A 20,126-nucleotide genomic window follows, 5' to 3' on the forward strand; every position below is an offset into this window, starting at 1 on the left:
ATGCATTCTTTATGAATATTAATTACTTCCGCTTCAATGCATGCATTTAAAAATTCAACGGCTATTGGAAGTGGCTAATTGTGGCTAACTATGATTGTATGACCAAGTTTTTGACTTAGAGAAAGAAAGACAAATAAACTCAAATCTAGCGCACTTGTCGCCGCGGTGGCATAGATGCTCGGCCATGTACGTGGGTTGGTGCATGTACTCCATGCTGACGGTGAACAACTTTCACATTCTTTTCTCATCTGTTTTTTTTTTTTTTAAATTATTTTTTAAAGGGGGAATGGGTGGCTTCCCCCACTGCCACCAACCCGGTTCCAACGCCACTATATGTTTGGCAGATCTTCAGAAAACCACGCCCTCTATTGTTACAAGGTGCGTTTGTTGATGAGTTAATTAATTTACCTTATCAGCAAAACTGGAAAAAAAAACATAATAATCTGGAAAAAATAAAAAGTGTGTAAATCCTTTTCATAACAATGTCGACGCACAAAAATGTTATTGTCATGCAAAGATCGAACTGTAAGTCATGATCGAAGAGTGTAATTCGATCGTTTGGCGTACACGAGAGATTTATGGCGCCCATTGGGAAAATAGACAACTCAAAAGAAACTTCAAGGGCTAGGTGAATAATTGTTTACCTTTTAATACTTTGAGATGAAAAAGTGATTACTGTGGAACTATGAAATGTAAAATTAATAATTAAATATCTAAAACAAATATGCTTTATGATAAACTGTATAGCTCCTCAACATTTACACTAAAGCAGTAATTGTTTGTGTTTTTTTTTAATGAGCAAAACATTTTAAATAGCCTTTCTTGCATTGTCTAAGCATTCTTAATTTCACTGTAACAGATATAAGTATATATATAAATGTATATTGTGGAGACCGATATAGACGGGTAATCATATGGATCGATTCTTTCTGTGGCGTCTATGTGTTAACTTAAACATGACTTTAAATTAATATATATAGCTAGAACAGAAGAGCAACGATTTAATTGTTAGGTTCGCTTTACAAATCGAAATACGCAAGGCATATAGCAATTAAAGTACCTTAATTATGAAATAACAACAGCTGTGTTAACAGTTGTTGTTTTTTTTTAATGACGATCAGGCAGGAACAGAGGGCAGGTAGCAGAATGATGGGGATCGATCGAGGCTGTCGAGCTTCCACACGGGGAAATAAGCAAAATCTGTTACTGCTATTATTATTGGGGTTATTGCTGGTGAAATTATATATCCGGTAGGTAAGCTCGCGTGCCAACCAAAATGAGGTCACAAGCTGCCAGAATGGATTTGTTCCTGCATTTCATCACGAAGAAAGCGTTTCGAAACGTTGATCCACATTTCTTTTTTTTTTTTTTGGCGTGAACGTTAACGTTATTTGGAAAAGGGAGCTAACACGTAATTTACAGTAAACATGTTTTTGATAGTTTAGTTTCCCTTCATGGAAGTATTTTTAAAAGCAAGACAGTTTTTAATGTCCTTTTGATATACCACAAAAAAAACTTTTGGCTGTAAAGTGTTGTTTACTTTTTACAACCAAACTTCAGTTAGGCTGCTAGCACCTTAATTAGCAAAAACGATTTTATATAGTTGACATAGATGGAAAATAAAATCCTTCATGAGATAAGATCTTAGTTCTTTAATCGTGATAAAACGTGAAATCTATTTATATAGATTTTTTTAATTCTTTGTGAATATTTGCTTTTTTAAGAAAATCATAAAAGACTTTAATGTTATTCATAACATAATTCAATGATCATGCCTAGGCGCTCTCTACAACTAAAAAACAGAAACGATTATCAAACTGACTTTTCGCAAGGCTGGGATGGGGCTGATCTCGGACACAAAGGGTTTGATGTTTGTGTGCTTTCTGCTGGACTATTTCTTTTACTTAGAGATGAAGGTGTTACTAACTGGAAATAAGCTCCTATATTGTGCCGCTTTTTATTTTAGCATGTCTGCCTGCAAAATTATGTATTGCCACTTATGTTTTTTTGTAAACATAACTTCATTCTCTTCACATTGAGCATTCAGGGTACTAATTCTGTTATTGCCAGTGTCATCTCACGATAGATATTTTGGATATCTGTGAAATAGTGTTAATTTCGTCTGCTGAGAAACGTAGAACATTGTTATATACAAAATATAATGAAAAGGGGAGATGAGCAAGTAGGTTGGCATGCCCGAGTTTAAAACGATCAGCGAAACGACTGGTTGCGAGGATTCCTAGTTTTTTTGTCACTAAAGATTTATAATTATTGTGATGCATCAACTTGTTTAAGTTTTTCAGATTTATATCAGGCTATTTTATTTCATTCGATTTAATAATAATTCGAAATGACCAGATCATGATCATATAGTGAAATTAAAACGATGGTTAATAAGTTAATACCACAACATAGTAACATAGCAACATAGAAAGTTAAATAAAACTTTGTTAGTGATTTACCAGTTTTAATATTTGAAAATCCCACAGCACAAGCAAAGGTTTACCGTGTCTTTAATTTAAATTTAATAAATGCATATTCATGTACAAAATACTGACGGATAAACTGTCCCCTAGAATCTCTTCGCTATTGTCGTCCAATTTAATTCGAACTACTCCAAAATTCTCATTCCTAGAATAAACTTTTTTTAAATCTAGTCTAAAATACTCAGGGAGGGTGCTGTTGGATAGCCTCCCTCTCCATCTTAAGCAGTTGACCTCCCAGAACTGCTTTCAATGCCATTTACCAAAATAAATGCAAGAAAATTAGATGAGGCCTCTAGAGATACCTCCCAACCCCAGGAATCTTGTAAATATATTTTTCTTAACCACCACTTTTGTACACTTTCCACTCTTCTTTGATATCTTACGTTATGTTTACTACTAATTATTCTTATAGTTAATTAGTTTATTCTTTCCCCGTAAAGGGTGAGGGTTGAATGGGAAAAAGCATTTTCTTGCTTATTTTACCTCTCGTTAATAAAGAATTGTCGTTGCCATTTAATCCATTAAAAGTAAGCTATTTCAGTCTGAGTTCTGTATTTGTTAAAGAGAGAAACTCATTTTTATTGGAGACAGATTCTGAAATTAATAGGATATATGAAACATCATAAATGTAAAACTTAATTTTGATAGACTTTGTTATAACATTTTATAAGATATTTTATTGTCTTCAAAAAAGAAAAAACATGGAATAGTGCTTTTTTTAAGTATTTAAGGAGGTATTGATTCTATTATAAGCTTTATTCCTCTATTAAGCAACTAATTTTTTCTTGGATAAAAAAAATATATAGCTGTTACTGCTTTTTACTGATGTACAACATATCTTCACAGGAGCAAGAGGGATAGAAAGAGGTGCCACTTCAGCTGTGGATGGCCAGATGGATTTAGGAATAGAAAAGTGGCCAACCAGCTAGTGTAAAGCAGCAGGCTTGGAACACACAAGAACGGTATGGATGGGGACAGACAGGAAAACACTCACCAACGTGTGGGCAAAGAAAACCCTGCTAAAAACAAAGCTGCCATGAACCCAAACAACATGGGCAACTCACATACTAGCACTAGTGCGAATGCAAGAGCCAACCAACATGACCAGGCGGCAACTCGAGGGCAACAACAAAATCGACTGCTTCAGAACCAGCAACAGCAAAACCCCTCGCAACAGTTATCTTCTCAACAACAGCATGGAGAGAGAGGACAAGGAGAAAGAGGACATGCTTCGAGCACAGGCGTAGGAGTGGGTGTTGTAGGAGATAGAGTCTCTCCTAGCTCATCTCCAGGTTCCTCTAGTCCTGGAGAGGCCAACACACCAGAATGTCTGCCGCGTTCCTTTGCTTCTGCTCCACAGCTGACTCTCATACCAGGTGGAAACAATTATGATAGTGTTTCATCCATTCGATCTCTACCAGGGTTACCTACCAATCTGACCCCATGCACTTCTGCTGCTGTCTTGACTCGGACTGACAGTATGTGCTGTGGGGGAAGCAGCTGTCAAGGTACTAGTGCCAATGCTGCAAAGTCAGCCAACTGCGGTGCTGTAGACAGCAGCAGCATAGAGGAACAGATGGAAGTGTCTGAGTCCCTGGAGCAGATGATTTCTAAAGGAGGCGATGATGGGGGGTGCGTTGGAGGAATGGCTGCATCACCTCCACAGAATGCAATCAATACAGCGCCATTCAACTGGCAGAGTCAGAAGACATCAGTGAAGGAGCGCTTGGCTTTCCTTTACAACACCAATACAATGGCTGATGTGCACTTCTTGATTGGAAAAGAACCTCTAACCCAGCTTGTCCCTGCACACAAATTTGTGTTGTCTGTATCATCAGTAGTGTTTGATGCGCTTTTCAATGGGGGGATGGCAAGCACAGAGAGTGTAATTGAGATCCCAGATGTGGAGCCAGCTGCTTTTCTGGCCCTTCTCAAGTTCCTTTACACTGACGATGTTCAGATAGGACCAGAGACAGTGATGACTACATTGTATGCAGCAAAGAAGTATGATGTGCCAGCACTTGAGAGGGCTTGCGTGGAGTTTCTTAAGCGAAACCTCAGTAGTGACAATGCCTTTATGCTGCTGACACAGGCTCGCCTCTTTGATGAACAGCAATTAGCAGCACTTTGCCTGGAAACTATTGACAAAAACACCACTGAGGCACTTGCTGCAGATGGCTTTACTGAAATTGACTGCAGCACTCTTTGTGCTGTTCTTGAACGTGACACTCTTGGTATTCGTGAATGCAAGCTTTTTGCTGCAGTTTGCCGCTGGGCAGAGGCAGAATGTCAGCGACGAGGGTTGCCCCCAACACCTGAGAACCAGAAGCTGGTTTTGAATGGTGCACTGCGACTCATTCGTTTTCCATTAATGACAGTAGAAGAGTTTGCTATGGGTCCTGCACAGAGCAGGCTCCTGGAGGACCGGGAAGCACTGGATTTGTTCCTTTACTTTACAGTAAACCCCAAACCACCCATTAACTTTCTAGATGTTCCACGTTGCTGCATGACTGGCAAGGAACAAGTTGTCTCCCGCTTCTGCCAGATAGAAAGCCGTTGGGGCTACAGTGGCACCAGTGACCGCATCAGGTTATTAAGATATTGCTGTGGGGGAGGGGTGTGTTTGTGAAAGAATTTTTTAACTATTAAGGAAGGTTTTAAGAAATTATTATTATTATAGTGAACTTGTATATCGCCATATTTCGGTCCCATGGACAGTAATGGCTGACGGTGGCAACACCCAGAAGAATGGCTAAAGAACAAAATTTGACATGATTCCTATAGTTGGTCACAGCAGAAAGTAAAGTTCAGTCAATCAGGGCTTCTGCTAAGGCTAAATTCTTTGGGGTCCCAGGGACCCCTTCAGATTTTTAAGGGGTCCCTGTTCTTCGCCCTAATTTGAATGGGACCCCATTGACGAAAATTGAAGGGGTCCTCCGAACTTTTAATGCGTACTGTACGCAATTTTTTGCGTAAGCAGAAGCCCTGGTCAATGATGAATATAGGCACAAACTGCATATCCACCAAGTATATAAAGAAACCATTGTGGAGTACAAAAGCTGTCATGCCAGTTAGGCCCAGCCACGTTCTCATTTCAAGATGATAATATGAAAGATAATAATCACCTATCTTTATATAGAGACTAATAGAGAAAGAAATTGAGAGTGACTGAGTATAAATATTTCATATATATATATAGATATTTTTTTTTTATCATTAATTTCTGGCAACAGGTTCATGGTCAATCGAAGAATTTTCGTTGTTGGGTTTGGATTATATGGTAGCATACATGGACCCACAGATTATACTGTCAACATACAGGTAGGTGAAAGAAAGGAAATCTTATATTTTCTGAATGTACTTCTTGTTTAAACAAAAATAAAGAATCAGTTGTAAGCTTGAATGCCTAGAGACTTATCTGAATATTTATACAGGAGCATATATGTACATATGCACTTATATCACTGATTCTTGTGCATGCAAGATTACAGCATTCCATTTTCAAGAATCATTTTTTATGTTAGATGTTCATTGGTATTAGCCTTTAGTTTTGCCTACTTTCTGTTTATAAAGTCATTGTTTTTGATCTAAACACCCATATTATTACATCACCAATGGGAAATTCAGTTTGTAGAAAAAAGATTATTGTTCTATACAGCAGTATGAACGTGAGTTTTAGAAATCTGACTTTAATAGTACCTAAGGGTTTTCGTTCTGCATGGTGTTTGCTGAATACTATTGATACATGCATTTAGTTGCATTTACCTGCTACAGTACTGGGCTGTTTTTTGAGTCTGGGCTTCATTGTTGTCATCGTGCTATCTACTAATGTGTTTATGCACCCTCCATGACAGTCATATGTGCACCTAAGATGGACCATAATATGCCGTTGCAACCACCACCACTACGATTACCACTGATACTACTACGATTACAAATCACAGCTGCAAGTCTAAAGACAGAAGGCTAGAAAGAGATATTTTGGTAGTGGTATTAAACTGAGGAGATTGCATCTATGCTGATTACATAGTTTACTAATAGCATGGAATAGTTTTTAATGGCATTCTAGATTTAAGCTCACATATTTTGCTTATGAGTATATGTACTAAGTTAAATGATAAATTGTATTTATGGTTGACTGATGGATTGTTGTTTATTATAGCCATTGTTTATTGTTGACTGACTGTGTGTTAACAGATTCTCCATATGGATTCGGGCAAAGTGATGGGCGGTAATGACACAAGCTTCCAGTGTGATGGATCAACCTCTACTTTTCGTGTAATGTTTAAAGAACCTGTGGAGATCCTTCCCAACACCAATTACATCGCTTGTGCAACCCTTAAAGTGAGATTTCATAATGTTTCCCTTCTATAAGGAGCCTACAATCTTAGTAAGACGTTCATATTACAGTAAAACCTCCTAATTAAGACTAGCTAAAATCAGGGCATAACTGAGACTTCATTCCACAAATCATGACTACAGGCATCTATAAATTCAAGTTCATTTATTTAAATTTTGGGGAAAAAAAGTTCTTATAAACTAGATCACGCTTTTTTTTTCCTGTCATTTTTGCTATTGCTTGGTCAAGCCTGTTCTGCCATTATTGCACTTGATTGAAGATTTATAGGGGAGCTATATAAGTAAGAGCAGTTTATCATTATAATTGTATATACCACAGTAGGTAAAATGCTCTCTTATAATGCAAAAAAATTTTTTTAAATGAGATTTCTACTAAATCACAAAAAAAGCACAATTGGTCAAAAGAATCTTATCTTTATAAAGAAGCTACTTCTGCAAAAGATTGTTAATAAAATACAGTCAACTGATAAAGAGATGAGAAGGACCAGTCATTTCAACTCAAAACTATATCACCTCAACCAATATTGATCATCCACCTGAATCAATTTAACCCTACCATGACCATATCATCCCATATTAGACCACATCACCCTAACACCAAAAGTCAAATCAACCCAGGCCCAGGCATAAATGCCTGAGCAGCAACATCTGTTTTATGTTAACTGAACATACATTATAGTTTAGTAAGATGTGGCTGAACATTCAAACAAACCATGACTCTGTTGGTAATATTTGATGTTAATAGCTACTTATGTCATCAGGGATCAAATCATCATTTGGGCCTGGGTTGATTTGACTCTCACTGTTGGGACAATGTATTTTTCTATGGGGCAGCATGGTCAATGCAGGATAAAACTCACTTGATCAGTATGGTTTGTGGGTAGAAATGACTGGAAGGAGAGGTTGCAGTATGGTAGGTCTTAATGAGGTTTTACTGTATCGCAGTTTTAACAATTATTTCTCCATACTTGGATATTTGCATTTTTGAACTGAATTCATTGTTAGTGTGTCTGTCATATAATTTGCACTCATTATCGGTCACCTCCCAATATATGAGGGTTTTTTTAATAGTTTTACTATGTAGTCTATAGCAGGCATTTTCAAACATATGACCCTTTGCAAGCACACTTGCAGCCCACACAAGGGACATTTTACACTTGTGTGGAACTCATGACAACACAAATGCTACCCATGCGACCTTCAGGGGACCCTCAATTTGACATCCCTGGTCTAAAGTCTTGTAAAATTTGTAAAGTTCATGGCTCATCACTTGGAAAATGAATAAGCCGGTGAGTCAAGAGCCACTAGTTTAAAAGTGAATAGGCTTACAAAAATGTTTCATTTAGTGCATAGCTTATTTAGCATGTCGTCAATAGTTGCAACATTTTCACATGATAACATTCAAATCCATTTATTTCAGGGTCCAGACTCATATTATGGCAGTAAAGGACTACGTAAGGTCACACATGAGTCTGTTACTAGTGGCAAAGTTACTTTTCAATTCACTTACGCTGCTGGCAACAACAATGGCACATCAGTTGAGGATGGCAAATACCAGAAATAATATTCTACACCTGAGATCCTTTAAATGCTAGAAGTAATTTACACTTGAAAATGCCAATGGATTTGATGCTGCATGAAATAAAGCCACTACATCATGAATATTTTTTGTATTGAAAAATCCATGACTCTACCTTTGATTACAAAATTTCTTCATGAGAATACAAAACAAATCATTGATTTTTGGATCAGTGATCAGTGCAAGAAATAGTGAAATAGTGACTTAGATGTTGAAGTCATAGTTTTGTCACCAATAAAATGGTGCTGGTTTTTCTTTTATAATATATATATATTGTCAAGGAACAAATACACAGTTAACTTAATGTCTGCATGAATTTCAAGTGCTCTCAGTCTTTGAAATAAGACAGACATTGTATGCCTTTGATCTTTATTCAATAAAGTTTTGAAAGAAAATAGAGATTGATATAGGAAGAATGTGAAACTCTTAATGAATTTATGAATCTCATAACCGACATATTTTATGCAGACTGATGCCAGACTAGAACATTTCTTATTATTTTAATTATAGGCATTAATTATTAATTATAGTGCTTATACTGCATCCGTCCAGTCTACTGATGACCCATGTAGGTCAAAAGACTGAACTGACCTTGGTCTTATAGATTTGGTTTGTTTTTTTTTTTTTAAGGGGGGGGGGGGGCTCAAACTTTTGCTTTGGGAGGTGAGGTTGGGAAGGTTAGAAAACTGATGATAATGTATGCAACTTGTTTTATATAGATCACTTACTCAAGGAATTAAGTCACAATTATTTGGCAATAGTGTGTAATGGTACAATGTATTATCTTACCTGGATACTGCTCAAGCAAGGTCCATTGACAAAAACATTGTTTATGGTGAAATTTGACAATCATCCATCTTTTTAAAATCATATGATGCTCATTGTTCATGGCCTTTACAACATGTTTTTTAGGAAACCCCTGAATGTGGCAAGTTGCTTTGAATGCTTCACATGATGACAGCAGGAAACCTCATAGCTCATTCTTATTTTCATTGCCTCTCCTGCTATTTGTCTTTCCAATCAATGTAGCAAAGATGTTGAGACTTCACAGACCTGTCTGTGGTCCTCAAGTTCCATAACTGAAATTCATTCATGTTCTTAATAGTGAGGTTTTTCCAGCACCATTTTATTTTTTCCCCCTTTTTGAATAGTCACTCATTTGTCATTTTTATTGTCAAGATCTCATAGTAAACATAAAACAGTTAATTTTTTATTTTTACATTTGTTATAAATTCATGCAAAATTCTTTGTTTGGAAATACTATAAATGCCATATTTTTTAGTTGATAAGCAATCAGAGTCTCTTTTCAGTCGCATCTGTCGTAGATGCTTGCTGTTGTTCACTACAGGAAGGATGGCCTTTGGATTTTGGTAGTACAGTGATGATCTACTATATCCCTTTGGGCACAGTAGGCCACACGACTTTGCCCTGGAAGCACGGAGAAGACGATTTTCATTACTTTTATTGCAGTGTTCAAACTTTCTCTAAAAATTTGTAGGTTTCTTGGTCTTATGTTTGTTTACCTGGAGAGCAGCAATAATAAAAAACAAACTTCACCCACTGTTGTCTTCACAGTCTTCAGTTATTAGCCCATCCTTGTTATACATTATACTTTTATGCAGTGCTCAGAGGGTTAAAAATCACAGAATTGTCCGATCATAAAACAGCATATCCAAATGATACCCACACATCTGGCTTTTTTTTTTTTTTTAAAAAAAAAATCCTGTACGAAAATTACAAACAGTATTTCACTTCATAAAAGACTTTTTTTCATTTGATGAAATGTTTAATGTGGTTAATCTAGCAACATTTTATCTGTTGTTCAGGTTTTTAACAAGTTTATATGTGGGGGGCAGTTTAAAAGATTTTACATAAGCCTGTGACAATGTCTTTGTAAGTCTTCATTCAGTGCTGACTTATAAACTGATTTGTCTCCTAACAGTTTCATTACAGAATATGAGAATTCCTCTCTGCCCTCCCTCAGTCCTTCCTTGTTTTTAAATAATTTTCTCTCCCAATAAATTCAGTTTCCTTGCAAGTTTGTCTTTGGAAAAGCAGGAAAGAAAGTCTTTTCTTGTATAGTACTACCATATGGAATTCTCTCTTTCTTGCATAGCATCATCGAATTGACCGAAGTGGTGTGGTTTACTTAATTATTTTGCAAGGTATCCTGTCCTGAAATAAGTTTACAGATATATCCTCAAAAAATGTTTTCAAGTTGTTTTTTTTTTAAGATTTTATTTAGGTTTAGCAAAAGAAAAGAATGTGTGTATAGATGTATGGCACATATGTGTGATTTGAATACTCAGTCATCTAGTATGAGTGGTTTTCTTGGTTGTTTGTGTGTGTGTGTGTCAGATCTGCTTTCATAGTTCGATCAATTATAAAAACCTGTGATTTTGTGTGCCATTAACATTTTGCAACTCATACCTGTAGTATTTTGGTTTTTTCCCAATGTATAAACTCATAAAGCATTGTTATTCAAGGATTTGTATTAAATAAAGACAAAAACTAGTCATCTTTAAGGCATTTTTTTCTGACATTGCCTTTTACGAAGGTACTTCTGAAAATGAGTATCAGCTGTTTGTAATTATAATATGCTCTAATTTATAGATTTTGTTGGGTTTTTTTTGTTTTGTTTTGCCATGTAACATGGTTGTGAAAACATCTTATGCATATATAAATTATTGAGTGTGATAGATCTTACCATTGTTTCTCACTTTCATGCACATGGTTTGAGAGTCATGGTGTGTTATTATATCGTTTGCTATTTTCTTCGCTGCTGGTTTGGATAGTCTATCACTGCTCAGCTTAAGGTAACATTGCTTCTGCTGCAGCAATTTTTGTGTCGTCAATTTAAATACACGTATTTATTTTACGGTACCTTATTGTGTGTGGATTAACTTAGTGGGTGAGAGATCTTCCGTATTAATCCACGGTTTTCAAAAAGTAGTTAAGCGGTACACTTAAAGACATTTTTTTGATAGAAAACGCACGTATTGTTGCTTTTATTATGATTGTGCTTATGAGGGAGATGAGTCAAGAGGGGTTTTATGTCTATTAATCAAGGGAAGAATAGAGAGTCCAAAAGTTTCAGTATAATTTAAATAGCTGTGTTGGATAGGCTCATAAACAAGTTGCAAAAGTTATGCTTAAATTGCTTGTGTGAAGTCCCATGACTGTGGATAAGTAGGTAGATAGGCTGGTGCTGCTGACCACTTCTGAATGGTTACCATTTTTTTAATAGCAGTTCTTGTGAAGAACATACTTCATCTGTTGCATTTAAAAAGTGTGAAAAGCTACAGAGATAACATGCAATTTAAATTGTGGATAGCCAAATAAAGGATCAGGTTTTTTTTTTTGGTTTTTTTTTTTGTGTGTGTGTGTGCATGATTGCATGATTTGGAGCATGATTAAGATCTTACATCTAAAGATCCAAATAAAACACCAGATGGGTCTGTCATTACCCTATGCCCTATGGGGGTCTAGGTATGTGTGATTGCCGTAGTGAAGTCTTTACTACATTCTCGACTGCTCCGCCATCTATGCCGAAATAATCACGCGGTGCACTTTCATTTAATTACTAATTAACGACTCCAGCCCCCAGCGCACCATCAAAAGACAACACAACACAATTTTGAGATTTTAGTTCGTGGTCAAGATGTTAGGCTGTGACATGATATAATGAAAGTAAAATGACACTGGCTAAACTTCGGCAACAAGTGGACAGTATCAGGTGCTCTGCATAAACTTTTAAATTCACCTTTCTCAAAACGTGCATTTTGCGACAGCGGTGTATCAGAAAGCAGAGCTTTGTTACAAAGTCCCCTTTATTGCCCATCCCGGAATTTACACTGCACACTTGATGCCTGGCCCAGTCACTAACAAAATCAGATTCACTCATCGAGATATATATGAAAATTAAAAATAGTGTGCAGTGTCTACATCACTCAAGTAAAAAATGTATTAGTTCATAAGATCTTAATTCATCCTTACTCCGCGCTAATCATCAAAACAAATGGTGGAAATTGACGTTATAATATGGATGATATATAATGGGGAGGCAGATTGGGACACGTACGTATATTTATAATTGATAATAGCTATAGATCTCTAGATAAGTGCGCACGCGCGTGTACCGTAGCTGTCTCGAAGGGAGGTAATCGAGAGTCACTCGAACAGTTTCCGTTTGTAGGAATGGGAGCTTGAGTGAGGCATCACCATTGACTGCCACTGATTTTCTACTTTAAATTCATTTGTATGACCTATTTTAAATTAATATGAGAATAAGTCTTTAGCTTTACGACGTATATTGATTTGTAAAAATAATTTTCTATTTTTTTGTTGATTTTATTTTCATCGATCAAGAATCAGTGAAAACACTATTTACACACAGTTAATAACTTCAGTTATTCGTAAATTATACGAGTGGCGATTTGGCGTACAGCTTTCGATTTATACAGCAAGAATCATACGGTTATCTTGGGATAAGGAGTCAGGAGAGCTTTTCATTCATGATTTTCTTTTCAAAAATTTCTTTATTTGTTTTTAACAAATTCATGTTGACAGCATGTTTTTTTACTTAAGTACTTTTTTAGGACTATTATTAATAGTATTTGTAGTCATGTATATTTATTAATGCAGCACCATGTTTATAAATATATATATATATAAAGAATATCCAACTTGGATCCTTACAGATTTTGTCCCATTTTTGCATAGGAGCATCATTTAGTTGTCATGATGTTTGTTGGCGATATGTGCAATAAAAAACGTCTTGCACTATCAGCTGCGATCTTCACTTTGTAAGTTTGTAAAGTTATTCCCAGAAGATTTATTAAGGTGTTGTTATAATTGTAATAATGTAAACTATAATATTTTATTAATTTTTTAAAATTTTCAGATTGTTAAATCAGATGTAAGTTTGTGATGGTGGAAGTGGTAGTTGATCCTTTACAACTTCTTTTATTTCTATTTAGTTATTATATATTACGAGTAGGGTCCACTTAAGTTATAACCTTGCATGTACAATCAGAAATAGGTATGTTTTCATTTAGGACATGGCACTGTGATTTAGTTTTTTTAGGCTATGTATAATAAAATGCAACTTTATTAATCCACAGGGCAATTCCAGATAGTGTTCGTACTAGTAATATATAGAGATAATATATACTTGTTGCAATAATTTCTCTCTCACACACACATACATGCACATACACATTTCCAGTAACAGTAGATACAGTTGTTGAAATGAGGTCACCTAGGGTAGTACAAGATCCCTGCCAGTAGAGTTGATGAAGTACATGGCACATGTGAATGACATTAATAAGGAAATGTATGATAAATGTGTTGATTATCAAAATACTTATGCCCAAAGACTTTCTTTTGGAAAATAGTAATGTAGTAATTAGAATCTCTATTCATAGGTTTTGTAGTGACTGCACACGTGTATGGTATTGTAACATGGGTAGTGTATTTGCTTTTAGAGAGTCTAGGCTGCAGTTTATAACTAATATGCATATGCAGAAGACAATTTTCTTAATTTGTTTTATGTGAAGTGTCAGCTGGTCAGTTATCTCTTTTTCATTTACTGCTAACTGTGAAGTCATTTGAAGCAGAAAAGTAACCAGCTGTGAATTTCTTTATCTTAGGGTGGTGATTGTTACTGTTGCCCTTCGCAGTCATTGGTCCTACACAGCCCAGCTAGAACAACAGCTCTTGGCACACAAAGGTAGTAATATAGATTGTCAGGTAGGGTTCAGTGTTTGACAGAAGGGATATCTTGCCCTATCCTTGATGCATATTCTGTGCTACTGTGTACATTGTTTTAGTACGTGTATGCATGAACGCACCCTACCCCTTCCCCTCCAACACAACACACACATAAAATGATGCTTAGAAAATACAGCATAATCCTCAGTCTTTGTGCCTCTTATTGAGGATGGTGATGGCTGCAGGCATGTATTTCTTTCCGCAAATGGCACTTCTTATGGCTATGTCATCTGCATGGAGTCTTTAATGTGAAATTAGAGTCAACATTTTAGAGTAATGTTGTTAATGGTAAGCTCATCGATTTACATAGAAAAAAGGACAGGGGTAAATTTGTACCACTTTGCTAGGTGTCTTAACTTCACTGATTTTAGCAGTAGTCTTGGTTTGGCAAGAGGCTACACAAGCAGCTGTAGTCTGTTGAGAACTATGGCAAGTTTTAGTCTTAATTTCCAGACGTTATTCTTTTTTATATGCTGGATGTAAAGAAAATTGTTTTTTAAACTGTGATAAGCACCGCACACATAGTAATGTACTACACATGCTTTATTCTGTGACATCTTCATTCATTATACACAAAGTAAACTAAGTCTAAGTATCAGAAGAGTAGTACTCATTTTTACAGTGCTAAAAAGCATTTCTGCCACCCCTTATATCCTCAGCGTAATTGAGCCGCAATACTGACTTTACTGAGAAGTGTGTTGGGTAAAATTTGTTTTTAGTAAGTGTTGCATTTAAACGTGTGTGTGTGTGCACATACATGAGGGAGAGAGGGAGATTAGGAAGAGAGAGATTTGATATAATTTACTGTTTTATGTTTCAGCTAAAGCAAACAGCTCCTGTGGTACAGTTCAGCTGACTGTCCTTAGAGAGTGTGTTCACTGTCAACTTGAAGAATTGGTAGGAGTTGTATGCTCAGAAATGCAGTTCTTTTTCTTCTTTATACAGTGACCAAAATAAAAATGTATTTACTTTTCATAAAGAGCTAAAAAGCTCTGAATTTTGTTTCCACAAGCAGGACTCAATGGCTGAGTGTTGTGCAGCATTTAGCTGATAAAAGATTGAAAGAAATTTGAAAGCAATTCATGTAAAAAATTTGTAAGTAGATGGGTACACCCTTAAAAATTGCTTCTTTCCTCTTTTAGCGAAATGAAGAACCATATTGCATGGAAACTGGCTTCAAAGAATGGGTCAGATGTGCCGATGGCCGAGAGGTCTACAACTGGTGAGTAATACTTATTGATCAGGGGATTTTTTTTTTTTTTTTAATTTTGTGGAGGTTTTTTGGGCTTATAATTGTGGATAAAAATTATTATCAAATGCAAGAGTGACAGCATGGCACTTTTAAAAAATCATGAAAAAAATACTTAAGAAGATAGCATCTTTTCTGAAAATATAATTGTGCAATACGTAACAATTATTGGTAATTTAGGTAATGTATGATAAATTAGATAATTTACTCCTCTTCAAGGTGGTAATAGGATTTCCCTTTTCTTTTAACATTAGTCTTATGATATTGTTATTTTTAATTTGAATTTGATACATTTTAGAGCAAAATGAAGTTACCCTCAGTGAAACGGATATTTTGGGTTTTCTTACATTTTTAAGGTGTGATATCACTCCTGCTGTGGAGGAGCGAACTTTCTGGATTTTTGAACTGTGTACCTTCATCATTGGTGCCGCATCATATACAGTTGTATATTTAAGGCAACGTAAAAATGACCAGTTGTTGATGGACAAAATTAACCGACAGATAGGCCTTACAACATAACTTTTTTTCCTTATTTGCTGTTATGGTCAGACGTTTAACTTATGTTGGCTGTGCACCTTCTTGGACCCAGCATATCATCGCTGACTTAGCAGATCGTATGGTAGACTCTCTCTTGGAACACAAGTAACTGGCAAAAAAATTCAAAGGAGTGATACGTTAAATGTGGACCCAACACCATCCTCATTCACTCCTGATCCGTGTCGGCTACATCATCAGATCTTGATGTCCTATACAATGTCTGTCCAATAAATTCTCTACCCTTTCTTTAACAGTTTTAACCATGTGAGGGCTTTTTGTGTTTTTAAAGTTGGAGTTAACAGATCATGTTAAGGAAGTTTATCAAGTTAGAAAGTTTAACAACTAACTACACACTACATTCACAAAACTTTTTTAATACAACTGTATAATATTAAATTTGTCTTCATCTGTTTTAAGTTGACTTTTTAAATTTTGATTTTGATTACTAAATTTTAATATTAATAGTTCAATACAGAGTTTAGGGTATGGTGTAGTATGGAGTGTAGTATTGGGCCCATTTTTCAATCTTAACCTCAATTTAGTCAGCATATATAGGTAGGTGAGAGTCGAATATATTTTAATTATTTGTATGCACAGTTTAACTGCAGTTTCTTATTGTGTGGGAATGTGTTTGTGTGTGGTATGTGCTTGAATTTTGCATGTTTGACATGTCAGCAGGATAAAGATTTTTGATCATAACATGAACTGAAAATGGTTTTTATGTGTGTGCATGCTCATACTGTATGTAAAATAATCTTGTTTTTCCCCAACCCAAAAGAAAAGTCTTCTGAACATTGATAATTTATGTTAACATTTGTGAGAAATGATTGTGTAAATGCTGAGTGACGTGCATTTTTGTGCACAGATTCCCATTTTCCCTGGCTTACTGATTTTTTAATGTTTATTTAACTGTTTTTCAACAGTCCCATATTGATCAGCTGCTGTGCAAGTCTTTTGTAGATTAGCTGATTAGCAAGAAGTCATTGTGGTGTACAATGCATGGTGAGGATTAATATCAGTTTTTATCTTATAGCATGTAGTAATGTACAATGCATAGCAGAGGGTCTGTCCCATTGTATTTTTTGGAGCGTATTTTCCCCTAATTCTGCATGTTCCTTATATAGAGATAGATTTACTAGCTAGATTCAGGTTGTTTAGTGTATGAACCAAAAAATAATGTGACTCTTCCTGGTGGGGGAGGGGTAAATCAAGAAAAGTAGAATACATTTAATTTGTTTTGAACTTAGTTTTAAAAGTCCTATTTTCTTTAAACAAACACCTGGAAGGTACAGAGAAAGACAAATGTTAGACATTATTTCCTCCATGTTCTACCAGCCATCACATGTCAACTACTGTGCAACTTCTAATTGTTTTTTTTTTTTTTGATCTGTTTCTTTTATGTGGGTACTGTTTATTGATTTGGTAGCAGTCCTATGCTCCAGTGGGCAAACAGGACTAAGAAGACTGTTTAGTAGTGATGCTACATATGCAAACATTTGGAATGAAAATAATGCTTTCATTTCAAAGTTACACTGACAAACATTTTGTTTAAGTTATTTTTTATGTTAATTAAGATGGGTCATTTAATATATCATTTCCAGAGTTTTTCGTGTGTGAATATTTTCCTTTTGGATATTTTCTGAGTTTGGGAAATGGTCAAATTGTGAATTAAAGGTAAGGGTACTGTCAAAGTTTTTGAATGTCTGCATTAGAAATATGCATAATCTGTATTGAATGAATCTTTGTGAAAGAAAACTTTTCTTTAAACATAAACAAAATGCCTTTTTTACCTCCTAACAGCCAATTATTTATTTTTGCATAGGAAATCTTCAAGTGTAAGATGTGTAACTGAAGCACTATTCCCCCATCCCCAACAAAAAAAAAAAGTTAAAACAGTGATAAAAAAAGCCAAGACCACTTTAGTACTCTTGCCAATTTTTGCATTCAGGCAGCCAGCTGCTTATCTGCTGGTCAGTGTTTTGATCATGTAACCAGTCTTACTGTGTATGGCACAGTAAGCATTTATCAGTGCATTAGAAAGATGATCGGATGGTCTCCAGCCTATTAGTGACTCAATCCACAGGTTCATCAATCTGTTATTCACCCTTCAGTGAAAAGTCATGAATAGAGAATCTGACCCAGTGCTGCCATCAATATTCCATTTTGAAGAAATTATTCATCTAGCAATTAATAAATTAAATGTCGTTTTGAAATATGTTTGCCCTCAGATGAGTCCTTGGGGCCACAATTCATTGCAAAAAGTATTATTTGGAAGGGATGCAGGAGTTTATTTTCCTTTCTCTTCCTTGTGAAGAGTGGTGGTACAATTCAATCGAAATTTCATATATGATTGAAATAAATATTACATGGAAAAATTGCGTGAAATTGGTTTTCCGTGTTTGTGTGTGTGGAAACATATATTTATATAAAACTAACTCGGTGTTGCCTGAATATTGTCCTGTTTCCTGACAATTTTAGAGGTCGGTGCGCTAGCGGACCAGATCAAAGGGCAGTGCGAAATGCCGCCAGCCGATCCTAATAAGTGAGAGATTAACATCGTGGTGTTGCTGGCCGCAGCGCGCTTGTTCACCCCACTCCTTATCTTGTACTTACCTTGTTCATTGAGTACCCTTTAAATGACAGTTCTCAAAATTTGTTTTTCCCAACAGTTTTTGTTTTAAACTTTGGAGCCACTTGGAACATTACAAGTAGTATAAACGCTAAAACAATCACGGTGTAGAGCAAAATACATAAACCATAGTCTACAACAAAAACGAATAGTTATGCAAAGTTGTGGCTAAGTGAAAAAACGGTGTGAATTTTGTGTAACTCAAGCAGAACCACTGTTATCTCTCTCCACACACGCATATCAGAACACTTTTGCTTTACCGTGTTTCTCCGAAAGTAAGCCCTAGAATGATTTTTCAGGATGCTTGTGATAGCCCCTCCACAATAAAGCTAATCGTCAGCCAGACGGGCGGATTTTGTTCTTCCGTTTAAACGCGAACGGACGCATTCAATTGTAGTGATATCAAGACATAAACAACGTTATGAGTTATGATGATGCTTCAGAAGATGACTGTATTTGAATAAATGTACATTTTCGTACATTAAAAAATAAGATCCCACGAAAATGTGCCCTAGTACCTCTTTAGGAGCAAAATTTAATATGAGACCGGTCTTGTTTTCGAGGGAAAGACGGTATTTGCAATTTTGTTTCTCGAAACTCACATTGCATATCTAACTGTTTCAGCACGAACGTGTATAGAAGTTCATGGTTTCAGTGATGTCTGATGATCTAGCTGCTATAATGTTTATGATGTTATGCTGTGTGGATGTCTGATCTAGCTCTTTTTGTGTTTGTTATGTTGTGCTGTTTGGATATGGTTTAGTTGGGGGTCTGATGGTCTAGCCACACATTTTGTTTGAGCATTACTTCCAGACCATCAAAGTCCAGCTCAAATCGCTTTACAAAGAAAAAATATAAACACACAGACCTAATAATAACAATGGTCTAACAACAGAGTTCATCGTTTATGTCATCAGCATAAATCCCTTCTCTACAGCTCAGTACCATTGCCAAAATATTAATTTCTAGCCTTCTCTTCGTCTTTTGATTGTTGTTTTATTTGCAACTGTGATTTGTAGTTGGTAGTATCAGTGTTGGCGGTGGCAGCAACGACATATAGTTTTTTTTTTTTTGGCACACACGCGACTGCCTAGGAGGTGGCATCAACACAGTGGCAGCACGGACGTTAAAATAAGTTTGAGGTGGCAGCTGTGAAGAACATGGATGAACCAGGATGCAGGATTGTAGACAAGATATCAGAGAATCAAGTCCGCGCTTGTTGACTGAAGGAGATCCACAATCTAAAGCAGCGGGGAAAATGTTGGGAGGAAAATAAGAGGTAGAGCAGAAAGCTTTGAACAGCTGAAGCGTAGTGGAGAATTAATTCAGCACACGAAAACAGCGGAGTCGAGATGGCGCAGATATGGCGTTTAAGATCGTTAGACGATGAGTTATGTATTATTTACATAAGCTCATAATTAAACAGCTTTACTTCGAACTGTTTCAATTTGTTCTCTTTCATACACCTTTTTCTGCAATATATACGTCATTTAATTAGAAATTGTGAATAAATTC

The 20,126-nt window shown here is 35.9% G+C and overlaps 2 protein-coding genes across 3 annotated transcripts; both read left to right on the plus strand.

The window, feature by feature from the left end:
• Positions 1 to 1,807: 1,807 nt before the first annotated feature.
• On the plus strand, positions 1,808 to 11,781 carry LOC112553725 (BTB/POZ domain-containing protein 1-like). The gene is given in 6 exon segments (XM_025221137.1): positions 1,808 to 1,916; positions 3,333 to 5,075; positions 5,720 to 5,807; positions 6,684 to 6,830; positions 8,266 to 8,392; positions 8,395 to 11,781. Coding segments are annotated over 5 exon segments (2,016 nt in total). The 5' UTR covers positions 1,808 to 1,916; positions 3,333 to 3,450; the 3' UTR covers positions 8,424 to 11,781.
• A 773-nt stretch (positions 11,782 to 12,554) lies between these two features.
• On the plus strand, positions 12,555 to 18,360 carry LOC112553726. Of its 2 annotated transcripts, none has more exons than XM_025221138.1 (6): positions 12,555 to 12,682; positions 13,147 to 13,229; positions 14,076 to 14,155; positions 15,017 to 15,093; positions 15,339 to 15,418; positions 15,802 to 18,360. In XM_025221138.1, exons 2-6 carry the CDS (start codon positions 13,165 to 13,167, stop codon positions 15,962 to 15,964), a joined length of 465 nt encoding a protein of 154 aa, XP_025076923.1. In that variant the 5' UTR covers positions 12,555 to 12,682; positions 13,147 to 13,164; the 3' UTR covers positions 15,965 to 18,360. The 2 variants fall into 2 exon arrangements, with proteins under 2 accessions (XP_025076923.1, XP_025076924.1); XM_025221139.1 differs by having other exon boundaries at positions 12,600 to 12,682; positions 13,125 to 13,229.
• The last annotated feature ends 1,766 nt before the right edge of the window (positions 18,361 to 20,126 follow it).

Source organism: Pomacea canaliculata, linkage group LG13 (assembly GCF_003073045.1).
Source record: "Pomacea canaliculata isolate SZHN2017 linkage group LG13, ASM307304v1, whole genome shotgun sequence".
NCBI classification, from domain to species: Eukaryota; Metazoa; Mollusca; class Gastropoda; order Architaenioglossa; family Ampullariidae; genus Pomacea; species Pomacea canaliculata.